This window comes from Colletotrichum lupini, chromosome 1 (genome assembly GCF_023278565.1).
Source record: "Colletotrichum lupini chromosome 1, complete sequence".
Taxonomy (NCBI): domain Eukaryota; kingdom Fungi; phylum Ascomycota; class Sordariomycetes; order Glomerellales; family Glomerellaceae; genus Colletotrichum; species Colletotrichum lupini.
In genome coordinates this window covers 7,752,794-7,770,707 of record NC_064672.1, presented here as the reverse complement: position 1 = coordinate 7,770,707, position 17,914 = coordinate 7,752,794, and the positions used below count along the sequence as shown (strand labels likewise).

Sequence of the window (17,914 nt, the reverse complement as noted above, 5' to 3'; positions counted from 1 at the left end):
TCTAGTCCCCTTGAGCGCAGTCAGTACCGTTCTTTTTCCTCTCTTCTCTTGCGCAGCTGATCTTGATCCTTCTCTTTCTTTTCTTGTCCTTTCCTCTCCTCTTGCTGGCGACGAAAAACTTCATTACTTGGGTATTCGAGTCGCCAGTGTCCTGCGCTTCTTATTCCTTGAGGATGTCTTCAATCACCTCGCGCAGAGTCTCGCTCCCCCTCTGAAGCAAATGTCCCTCCCGCATATTCCCGGCTACAATCCCTCCGGGCAAGAGACTCCTTGTCATCTCTACGAAGAGTTCAGCCGTTGGTGGCCGATATGATTGAGCAAAAAAGTCCTCCAGCTGCTCATCTTCCACCAGAGTGACCTTGACCTTGTTATACTTGAATGTTAGATCTTCAACCGCTCTATGCACGTCCTTTGTTGAATATGATTCTGGCCCGTATAAGTTGAAGATATAGGGATTATGTCGCATCGGCGAGCTTATTGCGAGAGCTTCCCTGGCGCATGTCCGACCAACGTCTTTCACCGAGACCTTGGTTGCAAATCTTAGGAAAGTGTCTTTCTCATTTAGGGCGAACTGCCTGGTAAAACTCACCATGGGTATTGCGTAGTCTATAGGACACAGCACAGAAGAAAAATGCGGTGTATCATCACTTGCTGTCTTAAGTACTGACGCCCAATTTTCCATGAAGTAGGCGCATCGAACAAAGACCACCTCGGGTGCGGCACCGATGAGTGCTTGCTCTGCCTCGTAGTTCGTTCTTATCTCGCCCTACGACATCTACTTCAGCCATCTGCCTTCTGCGAATATCCTCTCTTTCGACTTACCGTCCCATGCTCCAAATGAGCCCCTATCCTAGACACATATACCAGACGCTTTACCGAACACCCGACCCTACTGATAGCAAACTTGACATTTGCTGCCATCTCCCGTGCTCTAGTTATCGGCTTGGACTCGGAGTACTGCGGAGGCGTGATGGATACGATGGCGTCAGCCCCGGCGAATCTGAGACTCGAAACATCGGCAACGTCGCCCTTGATAGCCTTAAATCGAGGATGGTCCTTAAATTTAGCCGGTACCCTTCCCAGGTCTCGATATACACCCGTTACGTGTGGCTGCGAAGGGTGGTCAAGGAGAGACCGAATGGTCGCCTGCCCAGTCTTGGGAGATGCCGGAACGATAAAGACGTTCATGATTGCTGTTGATGGGGAGAGAGAGAGTTGTAGCACACCAAGAACGAGTTTACATCGGCCAAAACTGACTATCTCCGGACTTATAGCTCCGGGGAGTCCGGGGGAGCTCCTAATTCCTATATAAAGGCTCGCTGATATGTGACATCACACCACAACGGTCTAGACTCGGGTCCATCGGTTGCCTGCATCTCCTGCATCTCCTGCATCCCGCCATCACGGTCCTCCCGATGCGTCAGTGGCTGCAATGTTTCACGGCCGAAAGCTTCCAGAGAACCCCCCCCATACGTTTGTCATGTCAGCTGGGCCTAGAACATGGAGTTTTCGGCCCTTCCAGACCACCCCGCCCTCGCAAAATGTCCCGACGCTTGAGCTAGGCGATGTCAGGTTGGATGGTTGGTTATCTGCCTTCAGCCATGCCAAAAGGTCATCCCAACTTGTTGACCTATCACCTCAGAAACCTTAACGGCAACGGTCCAAGCTCCGATCTTGGCTACCCCTCGAGCTAGTGAGGACCATCCTCGGCCCTTCCCGGAGCGAGCTTCAGCGAGCTTAATCGTATCAGCCAAACTATCCCGTAATTGGAGTCTGAGGGGAATGGAGACGGCTCTCGGCCTGACTTACCGCATCGCAATATCCTTGCGGTAGAACATGCCCTCAAAATGAACACTTTCAACCCCCTTGTAAGCAGCCGATACTGCTTCCTCGAGGGTTTCACCCGTCGCGGCAACGGACAGGACACGACCGCCTGCCGTGAATAATTTATCGTCGACCTGATCAGTTCCGGCGTGGAAGACATGTACACCTAAGTATGGATGTGGTCAGCGATAGACCATGGCACAATCCTACTAGTGCAGACTCACCTTCAGAGGTAGGTTCTATTCGGATAAGATCCCCTTCCCTGTATGATTCTGGATAGCCCTTAGCCGCAACAGTGATATTGCAGGCAAAACCTGCAAGTGTTTTCAGCTCGATGTCACCCAGCCTGTCCTCTACACAAGCGAGAATGATTTCTGGCAAAGCCTCGTCTGGCAGGAGAAGCACCATGCTCTGCGTCTCTGGGTCGCCGAAACGCGCGTTGTACTCAAGCACTTTGGGGCCTGTGGACGTCATCATTACCCCCGTGAAGAGCATGCCGTTGAAAGGTCTTCCTATGTCTCTATGTTAGCCTCATGCGTGTTATCACTACTTTGTTCCCGACTTACTTTCTAACCCAAGGCCAACAATAGTCGGCAAGATGATCTTTTCTTCAATGTCGGCCATCTGCTCCTCAGTCACGGAAAGAACAGGCGCATACACGCCCATGCCGCCAGTATTCAGTCCCTTATCGCCGTCAAGAGCGCGCTTGTGGTCTTGGCCCGGCGGCAGAGAGAGAATCGATGTTCCATCAGTGAAGGTGAGGACGCTAATTTCGTAACCCTCGAGGTACTCCTCAATAATCACCATCTCGCCAGCACCACCGAACTTGTCCTTGAGCATGATGTCCTCGAGGGCTTGCTCCGCCTCTACGGTCGTCTCGGGAAGGATGACACCCTTTCCTGCTGCAAGGCCGTCCACCTTGATGACCACTCTACGGCCCAACCTTCGTACATACGCCTTGGCCTTGTCGCAGTCAGCCCTGTCAAAGGTTTCGTAGCACGCGGTCGGAATTTTGCGTCTGCACATGAAGTCCTTTGCAAAGTCCTTGGAGCCTTCGATGATGGCCGCCCTCTTACTTGGGGCAAAGCAACGGATTCCATCTATATTGTGTTATTAATACTTCCTTACATGATCCAAATGGCTTACTGCTCCGAAAGTGATCTCCCATGCCTCCAACAACAGCGTCGTCTGGGCCGATGATGACAAGGTCGATTTCAAGCCTCTTTGACAGCTCCACGAGGCCACCATAGTCGTCAACGGCTATTCCGCGGCAATTCGAGACTTTCGTCAAGGTTCCGGTGCCAGCATTGCCTGGCAAAACGTAGACATGCTCTACTGATTGCGATCGAGTGAGTTTCCATGCAAGGGCATGTTCGCGACCGCCTTTTCCGATCAGGAGAATCTTCATTTTCGAGTGCTTCGTGATTGTCATGCTGAACTCGAGCTTTTGGTGACAATCTTTGCTATTAGATGATGTGGAGGCTTGCATTCGGAAAGTCATCCGACAGCAATTTCCTGCAGTGTGCAGGAAAGAAATGTTGCTTGATTGGTTAAGTCAGGGGCAGCAATGCGCAGGCTGAAATAAGTGGCCGTTGAGGTGGGAATTCATGAAGAGTCTTAAATTCTCGCGACCGCGACTTAATGGAACTCAAATGTCACCCGCGGAGGACCGCCACGATTAAACCTCACTTTCTCGGTCACCTTCCCCCACATCAGCTCTTCGTCAACCAAGTAGCAGCTCCCAACTAGCAGTCGGTGGTCACCCCTCTGTCGTGCAATGAAGGGCATCCGGCCCCCGAAAAGAACGACGACCTCGTCCCCAGGCTGCATCATCTTGGGCCCGATGCCCACACGGCCATCACGGGTCGCAAATACCTTTCGGTTATTCGAGTAGGTACGCGCCCCTGCTCCAAAGACCTGCAGCTTGTCCTCTCGATCCGGGTTCCCGAATTCCGTCGCCGTTGGCGGGAGACCGAACTCAGCCATCTGGGTAAGGAATGTCTCCGCCAAGTCTTGAGCCTCTCGGTCGAGCTCAGCGTGAGGTTTATGGGTACGATCGTCGAAGAGCGGGTTCAATCCTCCCTGATTCCTAGTAAGGAGGTGACTATAGCCAATGATGGAACCCAGAGCACCAGCCAAGATGGCTTTACAGAATACCACATCCAGTAGAATGTTATCGCGATACTTTCTTCCGCATCTGGGGGCGATCGGTATGTCGAAAAGCTGCTCCCAAGCTCTCACAATAGCTTCCGCAGTAGCACGAGCCCCAAATCCAAACGCAAGTGTTTCGGTCGTTTTCGATACCACATCAACATGATACCCATCTATAGACAGAACCTTTGGCCGCACGGGATCGTTGTGGACCGGAATATCGTGAAGCTCGGCAAAATAACGGAAATGCCCATCGCAAAAGCCAGCGAGATAGGCTCCCTTGAAGACGGAGCATGTCCTTGGGTCAAACCACTTTGGAACCCAGGACGGATAGTCACCGATGCCTGGGTCCTCGTTATGTTGTACGTGGTCAAGGACGTCGAGAATCCGAGGCTGTTTGCGCAAGAGGAACCTCGTAAGATCGCAGTACACCAGCACGGTCTCCCTTTTGTAATCTGGTCGCAAAGCTCTCGGCCGACCAAAGTTGAGATCCGGAGCAAGACCATTGACGAAATTATTGACCCGTGTCAAGCCTCGACGAATTAACCGAATGCGCCAACTGTCATTGTTGTCAAAGACCTGCGTCAACGCCAGCACAGGGTTCAGCCCCTCGTCGCAGATACCGAGGAGGGAAAACACCTTGTCTCGGTCATCCGTCGCTTGCAATGTTCGCGTCAGCTCCAGAAGTGCGAGAAACGAGCCAATCGAGCCCTCGACCTCGGGCTGGCCGAGGAAACTGTTGGGTTGCCGTCGCATGAGGATCAAATTCCATAACTGGTAGGGTCGGTCGATGAGGATCTCGCTTTTCCAACCCGCGAGCACAATCAATGAGGCGATCAAGTCGAAGAACGACATCTCCAAGTCCTCAATCTTGGCAATCGCCCTTGAAGATGCCACCACCTCCTGCACACACCAGCAACGGCTGAAGTACTGGCGTTCAAAGACTTCGTCCAGGTGGATCATGCATGTCTCCGGTAGGTCTTCGAGCATGCTGCTCATCAGGTCCTGGACTGTGCCGGGGTCGATTTGCCCACCGTTAGGTCCAGTAGCCGCTGGATGAGTAAGTTCTCTGATTCTTGCGAGCCGTTCCGCGGCCTGGAACGCTTCATGTGTCCCGGAAGTCTTGAGACCGAGCCATACGATAACGTGGGCAGCGTGTTTGTAGACCAGCCTCATGTACTGGACCTGCCGAGCACGCTCGTCCAGGTCAGACTGATCGATGCAGAGCGCATCGACCCACAGCCTTCGCACCTGGTTCGGCAAACGTAGAGAGCGCAGAGCATCTTCTAGATTTGGCCTGATAGGCATAGGACAGCCTTGCATCCAGATGTAGTCTCTCGGCTGTTCCGTCGGTTTTCCCCACGTGTAAGACAAAGCCTCGTAGGGAGGCGCATGCTCGATGTCGACAATTTCTAGATGCGCTTCAAAGGGGTCCTCTCCCGAGCCTGGGTACAGGAAGAGGAGTCGGGTGAAGGACGGTGTGCGACCCTCTTCCGCAATCGGTGGCAGAGATTGATATCGATACGTGCTGTTCCGTTCCATTGTGCTCTTCTCTTTAGGAACGGATGATGCCTCTGGCTCTCGGATTTGAGCATCAGCTCGCAATATCCTGCCACATTGTTAGCCAAGTTGTAGATATCTTTCGAACCATGTCAAGTGTCATCACGTGCGGATTTTCGTTTCGAAAGCCTTATTACCAGAGTCGGATACAATTCGTCCGGTCCAGCAGGGGTCACGATGGAAGTTACCAATCAACTGAGGGCCAGACCTCAGCCGCTCGCGCTAGCTAGACGCATGACAGGCAGCTGTGGCTGCCAAGAAGACACGGGATGGTGTGAAGCTGTTGCTAAATATGCGGTGGCACCTCAGTAGGGTTGTCAATACAGTATGCCGTCCTTTCATGGCCGCGTAAATGCTGGAAAGTCTATCAGAACGGCCCCTTTGTTGGGCGTAACGTGCCACCAAACTCCTAGCTCTGTGAGAGCCTTCTCCGCATCCGACTTTTGGGTATCATTACAGCAAAAAAAACAGTTGCAGTGTCATATGCAGTCCATAACACGCAAACGCCCTCGCCCTTTGAGTGACATGTCCAGCTAAAGTGGCCGAGGCTGTGGCTCACTCGAGTGTCGAAGTCGTGGGTTAAGAAGCAAGTTCCACTGGCTCATCGAATCTCTGGTTCCTTCATGAAATCCGGAACAGATAGGCCAGCTTCGAGAACGGAGAGATCCCAGGGGTCTGCAGGTTCCTCGTCTGGTTCCTCACTCACAGCTCGCTTTAGATGTTGTCAGTCACATACTTGTCGCATGCTCAAGGAGATCAACTTACGCGGTTTGATATGTCCGCGTCGATGCTGGGGGTGTCCGTATCCGCAGCGTAGATCTTGATAGAACGAAGGTGCGTATCCTTGCCGTTCTGATGATTCTCAAGTATCTGCATTTGGAACACGTAGGAAACTAGCGTGTTACCGTCGGGGCCGCCGCCAGCGCCGTCGACTGGAACGATCTGCCAGCCAGAGGGTGTCGAGAGCTCCATTGTGGCAAATTGAATGAGATTGTTCTCACTGGTACCGGACTTGAAGATGATCTTGGTTGGTGTGTAAGATTCATCTTCATTGTAGTCTACGTAGAAGCGAATGTCCCTGATGCCGACTCGCTTGATGAAGTAGACTGTAAGCTTGTGCGGCTGAGGACCATCGGATCTGTCTTATCGTCAGCAAAGGTGTGCATTTATTCTCGGAATGGGTCGTCGGATAAACGCACTGCCAATAGGTTTTCAAGCTGTCGTCACGAAGCTGGTCGACGCCGTTCCCCTGCTTGTGGCTGCTGACGGTGAATTTCCCCAGATTTGAAATCTCCTTCAGACCGACAGCGAGGGGGTCGAACTCGGGCTCATCTTGTTGGTCCCCGACTTGGTCGCCGTTTTCTCCATCTTCAACACTAGTGTCGGTGCCAGAGATCTCGCCAAGGTCATCGAGTGGCATGCTGATGCCCTCCTCGTCGGAATACTCCGGGATGGGCTGGCTTCGTAGATACTCCTCCATGTTGGCGCCAGCTCTCATGGCCTCCCAGTCGACGCGTTGCGGTGGGAATGCCTCGCCGTCATCAGAGTCGTCTTCGTCTCGACGTGAGCCGCCTAAGGGGCGCATGAGTCAGCAGTGTTGTGATGTCAAGCTAGAAGTGAAACGGTCGAGGTCTATGGCTGGTTTGCTACTTGTCAACCGTCCGATGTTGATGGCCGGGGCCAGAACATGGACCAGGCGGGTGTCATGCGACCCCCTGGTCCAATCTCCCGCACTGGGCGTCTAATCGACTTCGAAAGACATAGAAGACTACTTTTTCCCGTATTTCATCAATGTCTTTGTGCAAGAAGTGCAAATCAAGGAGAAAACTGAAAGCTAGACAAGGTTTGTGCAAAGAGCTGCAATGAAGAGCTATGGTTTCTCATCGAACAGTAGTCGAAATGATGCCCCTCCACGTAGAGACCGACCCCCCTGTCGGACGCATGCAACTCGAGGCGACATCAAACAAATGACCATCACCTCTTAACTTGCAGGGCTGAGTGGTCAAACATTACAAGAGCGATGCCCCTCGCTTCGGCTTTGAGTGCATTGACGCGCTGGTGGTATTGTACGATGGACAGCAGCCAGAAGGGCGAAAAGCAGCGGGCGATGTTCAGGGAGATGACCACCTGAAATTGGGAGTCGGGCATCTATGAGAGGATAGAAAGAGCGACCTACCATTGGGACCAAGAGCTCGTGTCGCTCGGCGGTCGTAATAATCGCCCGACCACTGGCTTCCATGTTCAGCATCGAGGTCGAACCCGTTCTGGGTGAGCTGCTCGGGGCTTCGCAGGTCAGGCCGTGGACGGTCGCCATGGATGTTGCCCCGCTGTCGATCGTCCATTTCCATTCACCAGCTCAGGAGCAACATTGATGTATGAGATTGGCGGCCACAGCGCTTTCGTGAGTGAGCATGCGTGGTGATGATGCTGCTGCTGCGTTCACGGTCGAGAATCACGTGGATCCACCGAGATCTGTCACGTGTTCGCTTGTCGGTGTAACTTCCTTCACCGGCTCACCGGCTCACCATCTTCACAAACGGTTGATTGGCGATTGGCTCGACAGAAATAGTATACATGGACATGGAAAATGATCCGTGATTTCTCTGAGAGTTTTTTTTTCTCTCAAGGTTCCATTGTGGCTTGAAACACATGCAGAATATGTTTGTTGGTGGTCAGAAACCTAGAGCTATCTGGCGACTCTATCCCTGATTACAACATACTTGCCAAAGACAACTGTCTAAGTAGTTTCGTGAGGGTTTTCCAAGTCAGAAATGTAGTTCTTTTATGGGAAAGTCCCAAGCGATTGGTTGTGGTTGTCTCGGTCCTGGATCTTGCATTTCAGCTGAACACCTCGTTTGCTTTTTGCATGGCCTAGACTCAACGTTACCCCGACTCCGTGTAAGCAATCTACTTAACAACCTCCTCGAGCAGTAAACCCTCCTTCCACATTGGAACTAAAGTATTGAAGAGACTAATGCATCGAAAAGCCTCAGTGTGTCTTCATCATGTTGTCCTATGTAAGCGCCCGTGGAACGACCTAGTCAGCTATTCTCGTCCCTCTCGGATTTGTCGCCCAATTGACTAGCTACGGACTACACCAACCAATGGTGAGGTTGTCGTCTCACTTGAGAAACATAGATGGAAGTCTGCACTGGCCCAGACTTCTGCGATGTAGCCATATGGTCATGAATGCTGCAGTGGCAAGGCGCATGTTCCAAAAGACGACCGGTGAGGAGGGGATCGTCTAACGCGGTGTTCCTAGTAAGCTAAGGGAACTTTCACGTCCGAGGCTTGCGTTCAAGACCCCGATTAGTCCTCGCAGACAAGAAGTTCAGATATCGCAGTGGCTAATTATAATATCTCACATCGAGTTGCCAGTCTTGACTCTGGGGTATAAAAGGCCAGAAGCATCCTGTCAGGAGGTATATGTAGAATCCGAAGCAAGCAGCACAAGTTCAATCTCATCTTCTCATCGTTTTTACATCTCGAGCCCTGAATAACAGCAAATATGAAGACTTCGGCCCTCATCTCAGCTTTATTCGCTTCCAGTGCTCTGGCAGCCATCGGAAGCTACTGTCATGACAGCAAGGTCTATTTCATCCTCAAGAACACGTCGACGGCATCCACTAACGTCTATTCTGTATGTACAGGGAAACTACGGAACCTGCCAGAAGACCTCCAAGTGCAGCTCTCTCAATGGCTACACCAAGACCAACCTCTGCCCCAATGACCCGGCCGATGTGAAGTGTTGCTTCTACCCGGACTGCAACAGCAATGGATACTGCCAGAAGGATACTCTTTCCTGCAGCGGCACATACTCTACGTAAGATTCATAATCTTACTCTTCATCTAACCAACATTCGACAGCGAGGGAGCAGTAGTCAAACTCAACAAGCAATTACATTGCACTTTTCCTGCCAGTAGTAAAAGAGAAACTATGCCCATCCAATGATCAGACCATGAAAACCCCCCAGGTCCATCCCAAAACGCCGGCCAGAGAGATCGAGGTATCATACAGCGCATTGAACACAATATGTTTATGCACATGAGGCCCAAGTGCCGTCTATGAACAAGAAATGCGACGCCGCTTAGCTTCCTAAGCGAGGGAGCTGCGCTTCTTCTTCAACTTCTTCTCCTTCTTGGGCGTCTCATCATCTTCGTGCTTGCGCTTCTTCTTGGTGCTGTCGGTAGCCTTGACGGGCGTCTCTTCGGCCTCGTCCTCGGCCTTCTTGAGCTTCTTCAACTCCTTCTTGCTGAAGACGACGGGCGTGCCGTCCTCGCCGAGCTGAACGTCACCACGCTCGAACTTGCGCTTGAACTTGGACACGCTGATGCCAGCAGCCTCAGCGAAACGCTCGTAGTCCTTTTCGCTCAGCTTCGCCGGTGTGCCCTTGACAGCCTTGCTCTCCTTGACGGGAGTCTCGACTGCGGCGATGGAGACGCGCTTCTTCTCCTTCTTTTCCTTCTTCTTGTCCTTTTTGCTCTTCTTCTCTTCTTCGCTAGCGTCGTTCATCTCGGCGTCCTCGTCTTCGCTCTCGGCGTCCTTCATCTCCTCATCGACGACCTGGATGAGCTTCTTGGACTTGCCGTTGACCTCGGTCTCGACACCGTCGGCATCGGCGTTGTACTTGCGGGACTCCTTCAGGCTGAAGCCACCGGGAGCGGTGAGCTGGCCGTCAGGGCCAACACCAACACCCTTGGGGAGGAGAGGCTTGCCCTCCAGCTTGCGGAGGAGGTTCTCAAGCTTGATGCGGCTGGTAAGGCCGAGGATGCTGCGCTCCTCCTCATCGTCCTGGTTCTCGGTGTCGCCGAGAGCGTCAACACGCAGACCAAGGGCAGTCTTGGCGGCGAGGGAACGGGCGATCTTGCCCTTGTTCTTGCCAGTGGCCTGGCCAACGAGGGAGGAGTGGTAGATGATACCGTACTTGGGAGTGTCGTGCTTGGTCTTGAGAGCACGGAAAAGCGCCTTCTCAGCACCGTAGATCTGGATGGTGGAGGAGGGGGCCTTGGCAAGGGCAATGAGGGAGCCAGCGTGGGCGATCAAGCGGGCACCGACGAGGTAGCCAACGAGAGCAGTCAAGTTGGGGGCGAGAGCGCGCATGCGGGTCTCGAGGTAGGTGGAGAGGGAAGTGCGGTACTCGGAGTAGGTGATGACCTGCTGGGCCAACAGTTGGATGTTCTCCAAATCTTCAGGGGTCATCTCAGTTCCCATGGAAATCTCGGCAGCAGTCTTGACAGGGCCCTCAAGCTCCTCGGGAAGGATATCGGAGAGATCGGTCTCGGCGAAGTCCTGGCGCATGCCAACGGCAACAACAAGACGGGCGTAGACCAGGTTGTCGTTGAGGATCTTGGCAAGCTCGGGGAAGTGCCAGCCGTACCATTCCTTGGTGCGCATGGCGTAGACGTTCAGCTCCTTGTCGAGATCGTCGACCAATTTGATAGCCTGGACAACCATGGCGTCGACCTTGTCGGCGGAAAACTTAAGCTTGTGTCGCGAAATGGAGTGCGACAGACCAAGGGCCATGCGGTCCATAGTCTCGGTGCTGAGACCGGGAATGAGGGAAGAAAGGTTCTCGCGAACAGCGCGGAACAGGTCCTGGGAGGCAGCATCGGAGACGGCCTTGATATCCAAGTCGGGAAGCTTGCCAATGGCAGTACCGAGCTTCAGGTCGGCAACGGCAAGGGTGGCCTTCTTCTCGTCCTTGATCTCCTTGAGCAGGTTGGCGAGCATTGGCGGGACACGACCCTCCTTGAGACCGGCGGCTTCCTCGACGGCGACGGCGGAGCTATCGAACTTGACGAATGACTTCAACTTGAGCCTTTGCAATAGTCAGCCTCGATTGTACTCAAACGCAGCGATCTAATCAAAGCCGAGAAAACAGGTTTGCTTGCACGCGTGTGCGCTGCTGCGTGACACTCTTGAAGACTGGCTGCAATTGTCGATTGTGGGAGCGCGACTTACATCTGGTTGATTTGCTCCGAAGAGGTCGGTCCAGTGGTGAGCTCATCGCGCTTGAGAAGCTTCTTGTCGGCAGCCTTGAACAGACCGTAGCTATTTCTCGTGTTAGCTTTTCAATTGCTGCCACTATTTTTTCCCTTCTGGTTCTTTTCCGAATAGAAACTTACCCTGCCGGCGTTTCGGCGAGAACGAAGAGAGACATTGTGAGAACCGTCGATGCTCTTCAAATCTGGCCAAGTTGGTCCCTCGGGTGAAATCCTCCGCACGTGGGTGTAAATATTATTGTCGGCGGAGGCAGGTTTCCAGCGAGCGGATTGATGGTTTGGAAATATTTTTTTCTGAACCAAACCAAGCTCCACCAATTTTTTTTCGATGGCTGCAGAGCCTTTGGGCGGGTCCCACCCCACACACCAATTGGCAAGTGGGATGGCCCGGAGCGCGTAAAATCTGTTTCGCCGAGAAAAGCCGCCTCCGGTGGCCTGTGCGCTGCTACAACTCGTAATGCCTTAGGTAAGGGAAGGTGGACTTGGTCGGCCTTGCTGGGACCTTGCAGCTGCCGTGCAGTAATTCGGTTTGGCAGTGAGTGAGAGCGAGCGTTCTAAAGTCAACGACCACAGCTGTCTCCGTTCGCGCCTCCACCAGACCGGCGTCACCACCTCCAGTCGCCTTCGAACCAAACAATCCACAACACAGCCAAGATGGAGGGCCTATTCTTCAACGTCAACAGTGGGTGAGTATTGGGTTTATGATGGATGATAGGGCTCATGGGCTGTGGCTAACATGGTGCAGTTACATTGAGGGTATCGTTCGTGGATACAGGAACGGCCTTCTTACCGGCTCCAACTATGCCAACCTGACGCAGTGCGAGACCATCGATGGTGAGTGTTTCTATATGCCCCTGTGCGATGCACATCTAATACGGACCCAGATCTCAAGTTGCAACTCGGCCCTGCGTACGGCGACTTCCTCGGCAACCTCCCTCCCAACCCCTCGACGTCAGCTCTCGCCGCGAAGACGACCGACAAACTTGTCTCCGAGTTCCGCTATGTCCGCGCCAATGCTGTCGGCTCTCTTGCACAGTTCATGGACTACCTCACCTACGGTTACATGATCGACAACGTTGCTCTGTTGATCACCGGCACCCTTCACGAACGAGACACCCGCGAGCTTCTCGAGAGATGCCATCCCCTCGGCTGGTTTGAGACGATGCCAGTCCTGTGCGTTGCGACGAATATCGAGGAGCTCTACAACAGTGTTTTGATCGAGACCCCGCTTGCCGCCTACTTCAAGGGCAGTCTTAGCCACCAGGATCTCGACGAGCTCAATATCGAGATTGTCCGAAACACGCTGTACAAGAACTACTTGGAGGACTTCCACAACTTTGTCAACACTCATCCTGATATGGCAGGCTCGCCGACAGCTGAGGTCATGTCAGAGATCCTGGAGTTTGAGGCCGACCGCCGGGCGATCAATATTACGCTTAACTCCTTCGGCACCGAGCTTAACAAGAATGACCGCAAGAAGTTGTACCCCAGCTTTGGTAAGCTGTACCCGGAGGGAACCCTCATGCTCTCTAGAGCGGAAGACTTTGAGGGCGTCCGTCTTGCGGTTGACGGTGTCGGTGACTACAAGAGCTTCTTCGAGGCAGCTGGTCTCGGCGGCGGCCCGTCTGGCCCGGGTACCCAGGGCGGTGGCTCAAGCTCCGACGGCAAGAGCCTGGAGGATATGTTTTACCAAAAGGAGATGGAGATCTCCAAGAGCGCATTCACTCAGCAGTTTACTTTCGCTATTGTGTACGCGTGGGTGAGACTTCGTGAGCAGGTAATAACCACCAGGCCCCTGAACGTGAGCTGGGCGAAGCTAATGACAAGCAGGAAATTCGTAACATCACCTGGATTGCAGAGTGCATAGCCCAGAACCAGAAAGACCGGATCGGCAACTACATCAGCGTGTTCTGAGTTTAATGTTTGGCAGTCCTGTTCTGTTAGTTTGTAGAATACCAGTTTCATCGTTTAATGGCAGGTCACAATGGCGCAAGGAGGTAGGTCAAGTTCATGACGTGGAGATCAGCATCTTTACCGATCGCTATAGTGTACATAGAGGACAATTACAAGTCTGAGTTTTACACGTGCCTACCCTTTCCCGCTTCTAGCCCACCCTAGAAGCTGATCTGCTCCTTGTAGGTCGCTGGTGACAGACCCAGCTTCTCGAGCAGATGCGTCCACCGCCCGCTTCCCCTCTCACTGCGCTCCATGTACTTGAGGAGCTTTTGCCGCCTGTGGCACAGGACCCTCAAGTTCCTCTTGTTGTGCTTGTCCTTGTAACCACGGTTCTGTGACAGCTCGTGCGAGAGCTTCCTGATCTTGGCGGTCAGAATGGCAACCTGCACCTCCGAGCTGCCAGTGTCGGGGCCGCCCCGAATTGGCGGCTTGGGGGCCTTGGGATCCACGAGAGCAGACTTGGGCTTCTTCGTCAGAAACTTGTCGGTGTTGTGTCGGCCAAACTCCTCGACACATCTCTTGATGTTGGTGTGGAGAAGGATCTTCGAGTTGGCATTGTCCATAGACAGAATACGCTTCAGAGCCTCTACTGCCTTGGCGTGAACCAGCTCATGCTTCTGGTCCGCCAATGCCTCCATAGCAGGGTCTGCCAGCTCCCTGATTTCCGACTTAACAGGTTTCGTCAAAATGTAGGCCTTGTCTATCACTGCTTGGAGCTCCTTCTCGTCGACGAGGTGGTTCAGAAGCCCCGGCGAAGTTGGCAGAGGGCGAGGATCGGAGATGATGTTTCCATTGTCGTCCTTGACGGGCTTCGTTGTGGGCGCTTGGCCGGCCGAGTCGAACGACTCCACGAAAGCAGTCGGAATGCCGTGGATCTGGTCGCCCCAGCTCGCATCCTTTTCCGCCTGGATCTCGCTCTGTCTCTTCTGGTTGGCAGCCTTGCGTTGTAGCGCCTGTTGGTGTTTATACGGGTCCTGCTTCGCTTTGCGCTTCTTCTCGCGCTGGGAAAGATTCGCGGTCTGGATGACGGGGAGGAAGCTCGGGGTCGGTCTAATAGCTGGGCGTAGGCACACTATCACAGTCAATTAGCTTTTTAATTGCTTCTTGTATCCCCTAGAATAAGCCTGAAGCTTACAGCTAGCGGTGCCTAGCCGTTGCAGGCTCTGTAATCTGGGAGGCATGGCGACAGCAGTTTCCCTTCAACGCGCGATCATCGACAATGGGAACCATAAAATTTCCTAGACTCTGGTCCCATATCTGGAGAGCAGCACTCCAATGGCGTCCGGCCCGTTCGTCCTCCGCTGCACATCCCCTGGGAGTGGAGGCGCTTCCTAGAGAGTACTAGCGGCTTTCCTACGCATCACGTGATCCCCAAGTCTCTCTAGGTACGTACTCTGGCGGGACTTGGAGACGCTTGGACCACAAGGGCCTAGCGAGGGCTTTGCTAGAGGCAGGAGCTGCCCACTCACCCACGAATTCGAGACGCACAACTGGGCGAACTTTTTTCGAGGATCGCGAAATCTTGACTTTCTTCCTTTTCCGCACCACCACCGTTCGACACCGTCTCCCCGTGGAAGAAAGACCGAAATCGCCCAAGATGGCTCCCGCTAACCTCCCCTCGATCTTCAATGCCACTTCCCAGGACATTGAGATGCTGCTTGCAGCTCAAGCCCACCTGGGAAGCAAGAACCTCCAGGTTCACATGGAGCCCTACCTGTGGAAGACCCGTGCCGACGGTGTCAACGTGATCAACGTTGGCAAGACCTGGTAAGCAAAGAAAGCGATGCGTTGGAGAGGTTTGCCTCTCGGGGAATTTCGAGAACAAGAAATCACCAAGGAAACCTCTGTCGCGTTCCTCAATTTGCGCCAGCGCAAAAATCGCTGACCTTTTGCGCCTCCAGGGAGAAGATTGTCCTCGCCGCCCGCATCATCGCCGCCGTCGACAACCCAGCTGACATTTGCGTCATCTCTGCCCGTCCCTACGGTCAGCGTGCCGTCCTCAAGTTCGCCGCCCACACCGGCGCCGTCGCCATTGCCGGTCGCTTCACCCCCGGTTCCTTCACCAACTACATCACCCGCTCTTTCAAGGAGCCCCGCCTCATCATCGTCACCGACCCCCGTACCGATGCCCAGGCCATCAAGGAGGCTTCCTACGTCAACATCCCCGTCATCGCCCTCTGCGACACCGACTCCCCCACCGAGTACGTCGACGTTGCCATCCCCACCAACAACAAGGGTCGTCACTCCATCGGTCTCGTCTGGTGGATGCTCGCCCGTGAGGTCCTCCGCCTCCGCGGCACCATCTACAACCGCGAGACCCCCTGGGACACCATGGTCGATCTGTACTTCTGTATGTGGAATCCCCTCCCTATAAGCATGCTCTGCAAGAGAGATGTGGAACAAGTGAGAACTAACACATCAAATAGACCGCGACCCCGAGGCTGAGGCCGAGGAGAAGGTCGAGGAGGAGAAGCTCCCCGGCGTTGAGGAGGAGGGCGTTGCCGCCATTGAGTCCGGCTTCCCCGCCACCGGCGACTGGGACGCCCAGGCTCCCGGCTTCACCGGTGCTCAGGCTGGTGCCAACTGGGACGGTGCTGGTGATGAGTGGGCTGCCGCTGGCGCCGCTCCCACCGGTGACTGGGCCGCTGCCGGCGACGCTGCCGCTGCTGCCCCCAAGGAGTCTTCCTGGTAAACTCCCTTTTGTCATTCAGTTGTCGGCATGACATACAAAACGAGAGGATTCCCCCAAACACATCAACCTACAAACGCACCGGTCATCGAAGCACGGTGTGCGAAAGATATCCACAAAACGGCGGAACAGCAAATGGTCATGGAATGGTAGATAAAAGACTCTGGCGGAGTTTTTTTCTTTTATGATCGCTGGTAGCAATCTTGGGGGCAAAAAAGGAAAGGGTCAACTTGGTCTGCACTAATGAGGGAAAGATACTCGAACCAAAAAACATTGTGAAATAGTCGGCAAACCACCAATTGTTTGTGATGTCGTTTTGGGGAGAGGGAAAGCCCTGTGTGGCCAAAAGGGGTGGACTTAATCGTTATCCCGCTCTTCTTTTGCTTGCTTTCCGTTGAAAGCTTCTGGTCGAAAAAATCATGAAATGTTTGAGGACTTGAAATACCACAACCCCGTTGGTCCCTCAACCTTTGATTCACCTTGCGTCTTCGTGACTTGGCCTTGCTCCTTGCCGCCCCTATCTTCCTAACCCAGTGATATGCCTTGTTTATTTATTTAAGGGATCGTCATCTTCCAAGTGCCTTCCGCTTCTGCTGTCCTCCGCCATACCTGTCCGAAGCATGGATTGCCATAGCCGTCCAACTTCTTCAATGTTGCGGTCAATCAGCCATAGAAGCGAGATCCTGGTACAACCAGATCCTCTGATCATACGCGATCCAGCCGCTGTATAATCAAGGTTGCGTTCACCTCTTTTATTCATCTTTCCTCCACCAGCAAAGTGGGATCATTGACAGAAGCCAATCTCAAACAAAAACGAGGAGAGAAAGTTACCGAATGACGCGACACTGGTTAACTGTCAGTAATTTACCTGCCTTTGTCTCTTCTTTACTGAAAGGGTCCAAACTAGAAGTGAGAAAGAAAAGGTGAGCAACACAAATTTGGCTGGTACTGAACAGCCGGCTCAAAAAAAAGCCGGTGAAGTGCGAGGACTTCGTTACACATTGATCCATCAATGTATACCATTCGAGCAGTGAAACCCTTGAGTCAGTTGGGAAATCTGAAAAATCACTTTCACATAAGTGACCGATTCATCTGCTATGCAGGAGCCAGAGAACGGAGAAGAGTTTCGCACCGGTTTCTCGCATTCTTACCTTGGATATGGAATTCAAGAAATCTGGCAAAGACTACCGTCTGTATTACTCGGTGTTGTTCAACTTTTACACTTCTCAATCCCTAATCTAACTTACCTGGATATCTCCAAATTAAGATTAGAAGATTCACATTCGTCTCGGTCAAGACGTCAGCCCAAACTTTACTACACCACCCTTCTGGAGCACTCAGAAGGTGGAATGGTACTCAAGGTACCGCAGCCGATCCGCGTGAAAGAAGACTCGACTTAGGAGTTATAATATGCGCTATACCCTGTTATACCCTATCAAACCTATCCACTAAATACTTGGACCGAAATCTCATGGATGAACTCGCTCAATGATTATCCACTTCTTGAAAAGCCTGATTGGGATTATCGAGGGACAGATACCAGCAAACACACACCAAGTGAGCCACGAGAAGGGCAGCGGCCACTATCTCTCTCAAAACTGATTTCAGCTGTCAAGATTAGGACAAGCGCATAGTGGCGGGTGGCCGTCCTACTGCCCTCCCTCATCACCGGAGGTACATGACATACCGGCAGCAAGTCGCGGATCCGGCCCACTTTCTGTTGGGTAAGGT

At 53.1% G+C, this 17,914-nt stretch overlaps 8 protein-coding genes across 8 annotated transcripts; 4 read left to right on the top strand and 4 right to left on the bottom strand.

Annotated features, from left to right (window-relative positions):
* Window positions 1-160: 160 nt before the first annotated feature.
* Window positions 161-8,714, bottom strand: CLUP02_02236 (HET domain-containing protein; the record flags this gene model as incomplete). Its single annotated transcript, XM_049281269.1, has 24 exons — window positions 161-575; window positions 669-766; window positions 823-1,193; window positions 1,337-1,409; window positions 1,474-1,637; window positions 1,702-1,736; window positions 1,810-1,990; window positions 2,049-2,336; window positions 2,391-2,924; window positions 2,971-3,365; window positions 3,473-5,584; window positions 5,642-5,757; window positions 5,840-5,890; window positions 5,993-6,049; window positions 6,173-6,247; window positions 6,301-6,673; window positions 6,735-7,107; window positions 7,194-7,276; window positions 7,514-7,683; window positions 7,712-7,890; window positions 7,928-8,007; window positions 8,053-8,174; window positions 8,249-8,272; window positions 8,661-8,714. 24 exons carry the CDS (start codon window positions 8,712-8,714, stop codon window positions 161-163), a joined length of 6,423 nt encoding a protein of 2,140 aa, XP_049137226.1.
* Window positions 8,715-9,043: 329 nt separating this feature from the next.
* On the top strand, window positions 9,044-9,362 carry CLUP02_02235 (uncharacterized protein; the record flags this gene model as incomplete). The annotated part of the gene is made up of 2 exons (XM_049281268.1): window positions 9,044-9,124; window positions 9,186-9,362. The coding sequence occupies 2 exons, from the start codon at window positions 9,044-9,046 to the stop codon at window positions 9,360-9,362; spliced, it is 258 nt and encodes an 85-aa protein (XP_049137225.1).
* A 22-nt stretch (window positions 9,363-9,384) lies between these two features.
* Window positions 9,385-9,582, bottom strand: CLUP02_02234 (uncharacterized protein; the record flags this gene model as incomplete). The annotated part of the gene is made up of 1 exon (XM_049281267.1): window positions 9,385-9,582. One exon carries the CDS (start codon window positions 9,580-9,582, stop codon window positions 9,385-9,387), a length of 198 nt encoding a protein of 65 aa, XP_049137224.1.
* Window positions 9,583-9,631: 49 nt separating this feature from the next.
* Window positions 9,632-11,696, bottom strand: CLUP02_02233 (NOSIC domain-containing protein; the record flags this gene model as incomplete). The annotated part of the gene is made up of 3 exons (XM_049281266.1): window positions 9,632-11,354; window positions 11,498-11,587; window positions 11,662-11,696. The coding sequence occupies 3 exons, from the start codon at window positions 11,694-11,696 to the stop codon at window positions 9,632-9,634; spliced, it is 1,848 nt and encodes a 615-aa protein (XP_049137223.1).
* A 14-nt stretch (window positions 11,697-11,710) lies between these two features.
* On the top strand, window positions 11,711-13,452 carry CLUP02_02232 (ATP synthase subunit; the record flags this gene model as incomplete). Its single annotated transcript, XM_049281265.1, has 5 exons — window positions 11,711-11,731; window positions 12,112-12,224; window positions 12,284-12,372; window positions 12,423-13,307; window positions 13,397-13,452. 5 exons carry the CDS (start codon window positions 11,711-11,713, stop codon window positions 13,450-13,452), a joined length of 1,164 nt encoding a protein of 387 aa, XP_049137222.1.
* Window positions 13,453-13,652: 200 nt separating this feature from the next.
* Window positions 13,653-14,675, bottom strand: CLUP02_02231 (ribosomal protein S15; the record flags this gene model as incomplete). Its single annotated transcript, XM_049281264.1, has 2 exons — window positions 13,653-14,566; window positions 14,630-14,675. The coding sequence occupies 2 exons, from the start codon at window positions 14,673-14,675 to the stop codon at window positions 13,653-13,655; spliced, it is 960 nt and encodes a 319-aa protein (XP_049137221.1).
* Window positions 14,676-14,769: 94 nt separating this feature from the next.
* On the top strand, window positions 14,770-16,186 carry CLUP02_02230 (ribosomal protein S2; the record flags this gene model as incomplete). Its single annotated transcript, XM_049281263.1, has 4 exons — window positions 14,770-14,787; window positions 15,005-15,261; window positions 15,396-15,844; window positions 15,921-16,186. 4 exons carry the CDS (start codon window positions 14,770-14,772, stop codon window positions 16,184-16,186), a joined length of 990 nt encoding a protein of 329 aa, XP_049137220.1.
* A 421-nt stretch (window positions 16,187-16,607) lies between these two features.
* CLUP02_02229 (uncharacterized protein) lies at window positions 16,608-17,583 on the top strand (the record flags this gene model as incomplete). Its single annotated transcript, XM_049281262.1, has 5 exons — window positions 16,608-16,673; window positions 16,762-16,908; window positions 16,978-17,038; window positions 17,264-17,372; window positions 17,481-17,583. 5 exons carry the CDS (start codon window positions 16,608-16,610, stop codon window positions 17,581-17,583), a joined length of 486 nt encoding a protein of 161 aa, XP_049137219.1.
* Between the last annotated feature and the right edge of the window lie 331 nt (window positions 17,584-17,914).